General features: G+C 38.2%; 1 protein-coding gene across 1 annotated transcript; it reads right to left on the bottom strand.

Moving 5' to 3' along the window:
• Positions 1–440: 440 nt before the first annotated feature.
• LOC109210489 (vinorine synthase-like) lies at positions 441–2,062 on the bottom strand. The gene has a single exon (XM_019373912.1). It carries the CDS (start codon positions 1,928–1,930, stop codon positions 677–679), a length of 1,254 nt encoding a protein of 417 aa, XP_019229457.1. The 5' UTR covers positions 1,931–2,062; the 3' UTR covers positions 441–676.
• Positions 2,063–8,303: the final 6,241 nt, after the last annotated feature.

The following is an 8,303-nucleotide window of genomic DNA, read 5'->3' as shown; positions in this document are numbered from 1 at the left end:
GTGTTTGATATGAATGAAAATGTTCTCTATTATTTTTCATGTTTAATTGGTTTAAATATTTTGAAAAATCATAAACTCATTTTCTCCAATCGGAAGAACATGACTTCCCTGCCAAAACAAGAAAAAATATTTTCCAAAACTCTTTCTCAACCTTTCCCGCCTTATTTTCTACCCCACCCTACCTCAATCTCCATTCCCCATTCCCTACCCCCACCCTCACCCCTTACCTCCCACCCTCGCCCCTCCCCCCAGCCCACCCCACCACCACACCTCTCTCCCCCAATATCGCCACCGTTACTTCGGCCCCTAGTCCCTTAGCGATCGCTCTCCCCGCCTTTATCTATTTCATTTCATATAGTATTTGCCTAAATTATATCTCAAAAATATTTTCAGTGCTACCCTACCAAGCACCGAAAAAATAAGTAAGAAACTCAATATTTTTAAGAAAATCCAAAAAAAAAAAATATTTTTACTAAACGCACTCTCAATTTTAGAAACAGAAAGAATATTGTATGTACATAATTATCTTCTAGGAATAAAAAAAAACGAACATAGACAGTGGAAGTCCACACTTTATTATGTCCTTATTCTTTCACACCTACTTTAATTAATTCTAAAACAATAAGCGAAAAAGTGCGGTGACAAATCATGGTTGGTGCAACAGTGGCTAATTAAATCATGTCGAAATTTCAAAAAAGTCATCATCCTCGAGCATGTTAACCCATGCCTCTATTCCCTCCCCACATTTTGTACCCACAAAGATGACCGTATTCTGATAAGGAAAAGTTGTAGTACATACCCATACTGGCTTTCCCCATCCAAAATCCACTTCATACACAGGAAATCTACACCAACTGCTAAAATTATAAAACTCAACTTCCTTCTTTGAGAATAGCTCTGCTAATTTACTCATACGTTTCAAAAACTCTTCCCCGTTTTGTAATATCTCAGTATAGTCACTGTTAATTTTTCTTATTGCACTTCTCAAGTGGTATAACAAATCATCAATTTCGATTTCTTCACTTTTTGGACTTAAGAATGCTACTGCAGTTGTCCACAGGTTCCCAAAGGAGTGGTATGGTAGGGTTGGATTCATTCGCGATCTAATATTCACTGCATGCACAGCAGCAAACATCTTGGTAGAGTCTCTGTTCAACTTTGAAACTTTCATTAAGTGCTTCCATACATAGGCCGAGAGAGCTTCTACGCGAGTGGGATCCTTCACTTGTGATCCTGAAGCCGATTTCTTGATTGCATCAAGCTTTTCCTTATTAAAAACAAATCTTCTTGTCAGAAGTTTATCCTTCTTTATCCCGATAGATGGTTTGAAACTTGACTTAGACAAGTCTAATGGCGGATAAATACTTGATAGGTTAAAATTAGGTTGCACAATTCCAGTACTGTCTCCCCGAATTATGGCTGCCCATGCATTGATGAACGTTACTATGGACGAACCGTCACCAACTTTGTGAGACATGCACACACCAATGGCAATTCCTCCACAATCAAATAAATTAACTTGGACTGCTAGAAGGACATCATTATTCTGTACCTCACATGCTTCTCTTGGGAGAAATTCTCTTAGTTCTTCCATTTTTGGAGTTTCTATAACTTGTGAAAGGTGACCATGAACTTGAGCTTCAATAAACTCGGCTCCAGCATCATTGCAATCAATAAAATTGTTATCAGCGAACCTTCCGGCCAATGGGTAGAATCGCGTTAAAGCATCGGATAGAGATTTCTTCAAGAGCTGTATATTTCTTGAACGATTGATATTTCCAAGTTCATCTTGGTAGAAGAAAATTAGAGGGATGAAAACCGGGGGTGAAATTTGATCGAGAAGTGATAGTTTGTGGGTTCTAAGGGTACAAGTTGTTGGGAATGATGGTTTGATCATTTCTTTGGATATGATCTCTACTTTGGCTGCCATCTCTTATGCCTTTATGATTCTTTCAACAACAGTTAATTCTACTTGGAAATGCAGGCTACCACACAAATGAAGAGTGCTTTCATAGTGATATATATAGGAAGATATTGTGGGTGGTAGGCTTGATGTCAACATATTCAAATTTACCAAACATGCATATTTGACTAAGTTGAATATTAACTAAAGGAAATAAAGCACAGATCAGCTTTTCTTTGAATTATTCCAGCTTTAATATTAATGTCAATATAAGAAAAATCTTCATACTGTTTGACAACCAATTATTAATTTCACTATCAATGGAAGGTGGAAGAAATCAAAATCATTTATGATATGTCCATGATTACGGATTAGGCCTTTCATCACCAGCTGCATTTACAATAGTTGATTCGATAAATACATGATCATCGAAGCTCCACTTGTCATGTTTCCACAATAATTCGGTAATACTACTATAACAAACACAAACAGTAATTATACCTCAATCCCGACTAATTAGTTGGGTCGAAAATATGAATCATCGTCCTTTCACTTACAACAACAACAACAAGAATAATAATAGAATTTTTCTACCATATCTAAAGCATATTGCCAACTAATAGGTATCACCTATATGGATTTTCCCTTTCGTCGTCTCTTATCTTTAGCTAAGTGTGTAGTGGTTCCAGTAGGTCCTTTGAGATAACTTCCTTCCATGTGATGTAGGTTTACCCCATCTCCTTTTTGCACCTTCCCCCAATTATGGTTCTACACTGTAACAATCCGGCCGGTTATCTTGTCTATTATAGCCCGTTTTCCCTATTTATTACTTTTTCTATGTTTATTTATGTTTATGTGACTTGCCGGGATGGTTGGATTGGTTTTGGGGTGTTTTCAGAGTGAATTAGCACACTTAGTCCCAAGGTTGAAAGTTTACGTTGAAAGAGTAGACCGGAGTTTGACTTTTGTATAGACGATCCAAAAATGATATTTTGAGGATTCCAATAGCTTGGTGATTTTGGACTTAGGCGTATGTCCGTATGTTGATTTGGAGGTCCGTAGGTTAATTTGGTGCTTTTTTGCAAAAGTTGGAAAGTTGAAGGTTTAGAAGGTTGAGAGGTTTGACCGGAAGTTGACTTTATTGATACCGGGTTCCGATTTTGGTTTCAAGAGTTTGAATAGGTCCGTTGTATCATTTGTGACTTGCCTGCGAAGTTTGAGGTCAATTGGAGTTAATTTGATATGGTTCGACATGAGTTTTAGAAGTTGAAAGTTCATTAGTTTCATTAGGCTTGTGATGTGCGATTCATGGTTTTGGTGTTGTTTGATGTGATTTAAGGCTACGAGTAAGTTCGTATCGTGTATTAGGACTGGTTGGTATGTTTGGCAGGGTCCTGGGAGCTTCGGGTGTGTTTTGGACAGGTTTTAGACCATTTCTCTAAGTTTTGGATTGCTGATATATGATGTCTGGTTTCCTCCTTCGCGATCGTGAGGAGTAAGTCGCGATCGCGTCGAGTGTTCTGGACGGCAGGTGAAATGTACTTCGCGTTCGCAAAGAGGAGACGCATTCGCGAAGCTTACCATGGCAGTGGTCTTTGCAATCGTGAGAGGACGAGGACAGTCACAATCGCGTATAAGAGTGAGTTCAGCTGAGGTGTCAGACGGTAAGCCTTCGCATCGCGATGCTGTTTCCGCGTTTGGGTAGTTTTGGAGCGTGTTGTGCTTTGCGTTCACGACTCTGAGCTCGTTCGCATAAAGTCTTTTAAAGAGGTGGAAGTTTGTTCTTCGCAATCGCGAGGGTGTGTCCGCGATCGCAAAAGACAAATATCTGGGCAGAATGTTTAAAACTCTATTTCGAGGGTTTGGTTATTATATCACGTTTTGAGTTAGAGAGCTCGATTTTGGACAATTTTGGAGGAAATTTTCGCGATTTGCTTCGGGATAAGTGTTTTTGAATCGAATTTGTCCATTTTTCATGATTTCATCTTTGATTTATCATTTATTTGATGATTTGAAGCGGAGGAATTAGGGATTTTGTGAAAACTTTTGTAAAATGAAATTTGAGGATTTGAAGGTTGATTTGAGGTCGGAATTTAATGATTTTTGTATGGTTCAACTCGTAATTGAATGGGTAGTCAGAATTTGTGAGTTTTGTCGGGTTTCGGGATACGAGTCTGTTACACCCCATGTTTTCGTACGTGAAAGTGCACCATAAATAAATTAATAGAAGCTCGGAAATAAGATGTTACATCCTGCATTTTCGTACGATAAAATTTCATTGTAAGTTAATCGACGTAAGTTCGGGAATGAGATTATAAGTATTATGCTATTTCAAACAAGTGATGAGAAAATTCGTGAAGGTGAGTGGGTAAGCAAATCGAAGAAAATGAATTTCGTCGAAATTTGACATTTTGGGGTAAAATACGGCCCGAGCTAAAATACTCGGTATTTATGGACTAGTGCCATACAAGGTACCACATGACCATGATAGTAAGATATATAAGGTATGTGAAAAAGTGAGTAGTATTTTAAGTAAGTGAAAATAATTCTTAATTAGGTGGGTAATTGGTTAATTATTGGGTAACGGAATATTACCTAATTAATTAATAAATTAGTGGATAAAGATTTAAAATCCCCACCTCACCCCCACGTGGTAGCAAGGCACTAATAAGACATATGACTCTTAGTCATACTGTCTTAGGTGGCCATCTAAAGTAAGACTTATCACAAGTCTACTTATGTGTAATAGTAGTCTCTTAGTCATAAGTCTACTTCATGTAAGACATTCCAATTTGGTTTCACTTGGACATTGAATAATCAAGTGAGAATCATATACCTTCTTCCTAATTCAAATTCAAAACGTTCTCAAACCAGGCACTAAAACTCAATCCAACAAAATTTCTCCCGACCAAATCAATTCCAGCGAGAATTATTAGTGCAGTAGCAACGTAAAATTTTACGGTTCTAAAGGAGTACGCTGCAACCTTTTTCAAGAACATCATACGGATTTTTCCCAACTCCAGGTATGTTAAGGCTATCCCTTCTTTCTTTTGGCATGATCTATACAACACAAATGAAACGAGAAAATGCACAACTTCCATAAATGATCTATTCATAGAAGTATTAGAGGTGCTTATGTTCTTGATTCCCCATGTGTCATATTATTCTATCATCTGTTCATGGGTCTCAAAAATACATAAGTTGGTAAAGTTTATTTCATGGTATTAATCAGAGGCATAATGGTCTTATGACCTACCGAGAGATTTTTATTAACATATTTCATATGCATTTCATGCATTTATACATGCACATTAACCCATGACCAGATGGCGTTATATACGCGTATATATGTATAATATATGTATATGGAATATGGAAAAATGTTATGGCGTTATATATGCACCACCACCTGATCAGCTGGTATACGTTGATGATTTTGCCCACAGTGACCGAGATGATATGATGGGATGCCCTCAGAGGCTTGATGATGTTATGAACACATGTACCTATGCACGACATGACATTCATACGCATATGCATGACACTATAAGTATTTCATGATTTACGGAGTTATCCAGACTTACAGGTTGAGTCATTTACTTTATATTTCTTCCATGTCTTTTATGTAATTATTTATGTGCCTTACATACTCGGTACATTATTTGTACTGACGTTCCTTTTGCCTAGGGATGTTGTGTTCGTGCCCGCAGGTCCTGATAGACAGGTCGAGAGTCCTCCAAGTAGGCTATCAGCTCAGCGGAAGATGTTGGTGCGCTCCATTTGCTCCGGAGTTGCTTGTTTGGTCAGTATGATTTAGACGCGTATTGTTTGGTATGGTGTGGCCCTATCCCAACCTTTATGATAAGTATGTATTCTTAGAGGCTTGTAGACAGATGTCATATATACGGATGCTTGTATGGCCTTACCGGGCTATGTTTTGAGTTTACAAATAATCATGTTGGCCTTATAGGCCCGTATGTCACATGTATACTTTTTTTTATATATTAGGTTGGGTCATCCTATATTGAGTATTCCTCTATGTCTATTCTGGTTAGCCCATGACGACCTGTTTGGCCCATTTTCCAATGAAAGTACAATAAGAAAGATATGTTATGTTGGTACTCAGTTAAGTAAGATACCGAGTGCCTGTCGCGCCCATCGGTTTGGGTCGTGACAATGTCTGGGGTTGACTTTTAATATTTATAACGATTGAAGCTGTATTGTTTGAAGTTTTTTTCTAAGCCATTATTTGATGATATTAAGTTGTTTGTGACAAGATTCGAGTCGTTCGGAGGCTGATTCGCGGGGGAAGGGCTTTTGGAGTATGTATTTGCACGTTTTGAGGTAAGAAACATATCTAAACTTAGATTTAAGGGTATTTAACCCTGGGAACCGTGTTATATGAGATGTATTGCAGTGATGCACATGCTAGGTGACGGGTGTGTGGGCGTGCACCGGTGTAATCATGATCCGAGTTAACTTTTAGACTATTACCAGACTAGTTTTGCTATCATATCTTGTTATATCCGTGTTTTCTTTACTTGTTGATTATTTGAGTTATAATTCATGTTAGAGATCATGTTTATGCTATGTGCTTATTTGATTGAGGCCTAATGAAACTGTTTCTGTTGTTTTGAGCTATCGAATCAATCATAAGTTACATACTAAGTCATGATTCTTCATTTGCCTGTCATGTCTCAGTCTCTGTTCATTATTCATTGTTATATCACACGTTATTGTAATTTCCCATATGCGGTGTTGTTGAGGCTGAGTGATATGAGATTGTAAGCCCTTGAGATTTGAGAGGTTGATGACTGAGGTGGGCCTTAGAGCCGTATTGGGAGTGTATTATGGATCGGGTTGTACGTCGCATCATGCCATATTACCAGCACGGATCGAGTTGGATCGAGTTGCACGCCGCAGCAGGCCTTAGGGGCTTTTGATTAGAGCTTGAGCAAGATCCGTCCCTTCAAAGTCTGACATACCAGCAGGGAGCGCATGCCTAGTGATATACATACACGTGCTTTGGTGAGGGGCATTGATGCTAGGAACCCGCACAATGCTGAGTGATTGTGTATGTGTGTGATGAAGTGAGCTTTTGAGACATGCACCCGAGTCAACTGAGAGTGGGAGTATATGAGGATACCACTGTAAAAAATCATTCATTTGACATGCATATTTGACATGTGGGCATAGAGATGCATCATTCCTTATGCTAGATGATAACTGAATTGCTCTCATCAGTGTTGGACTTTACTTGTTATACTTGAAAGCATGTCTAAATTCCTGTACCGTGAACGAGTTGATTATGATAATTTCTTTGAGTTACTCATTGTTACTGTCATCATTATACATGTGTTGTCATTAATATTGATTTCTAACTGTCTTCTTCTGAGCTCGTCACCGCTTTTAGCCCAAGATTAGTTCTGTTACATATTGAGTGCATGGAGTCGGTTGTACTTATACTACACTCTGTACTTCATTTGCAGATCCAGGCACATTGGGACACAGTAATTGGTAGAGTCGTGTCGGTACCAGCTGTTTGGAGACTTCGAGGTAGCTGCTATGACGTCCGCAGACCTTAACTCTCTTTCCTTTATTTTCTTTATTGATGTTCTATTGTCCAAAAAGTGTATTAAGTATTTGGTTTGTACTTTGGATACTCAGTAGTGCTCATATACTCGTTGACACCAGATAGTTGGGATGGTTGTGGCTGTGTTGTTATGTGACTGTTGGCTAGCAAGTAGTGTTAGGCGACGTCGCTACTTCAGTGGGAGCTGGGCCGTGACACACACCTACGAACTGGTACATTTGTAGTCGTTGTAGGACATGACTTAATCATCTCAAGAAGTCTTGTTTCATACAAGTAATTAGTAATAAAGTACAAAAACAAAAGGATCATCATTGGAGCCTTATAAATTAGCCTAAAATGGGGGGGGGGGGGGGTTGGGGTGTTTAGTTAAAGCCAAGAAGAATGAGATTAATATTACCACACACATGCACATTTTCCTTTCTTCTTCTTTTAACAATACTTCTTTTAACATTTTCCTTTTTTTTGTATATATATATATATATATATATATACACAAAAAAAAACAGTAGAGCTAATAGTTCTTGCAAGACACTTAGGTTTGCACAACAAGCTAAACTATTACGATGCTATCCGAAATTGTAACGACCCAATAGGTCGTTTTGAATACTAGCTTCCTTTTCTGTATTTTGAGACTTTTATAGCTCAATTGGATGATCTATAACTTGCGTGTGTAGCCCGTATTGATTTTCGGAAAGATTATATGTGAAATTTCCAAGAAAAAATGATTTTTGACTTGAAAATGACTAGAGTTGACCACGATCGACGTTTTTGGTAAGCGGCCTCATATCGGTGTTTTGACGATTTTGG

This window comes from Nicotiana attenuata, unplaced genomic scaffold (assembly GCF_001879085.1).
Source record: "Nicotiana attenuata strain UT unplaced genomic scaffold, NIATTr2, whole genome shotgun sequence".
In the NCBI taxonomy this organism is placed as follows: Eukaryota; Viridiplantae; Streptophyta; class Magnoliopsida; order Solanales; family Solanaceae; genus Nicotiana; species Nicotiana attenuata.
The sequence above is the reverse complement of the archived record's forward strand: the minus strand, read 5'-3'. Positions and strand labels throughout refer to the sequence as shown.

Excerpts from the sequence above, each read along its gene's own strand:
- LOC109210489 (XM_019373912.1), bottom strand. The coding sequence starts at position 1,930 with ATGGCAGCCAAAGTAGAGATCATATCCAAAGAAATGATCAAACCATCA.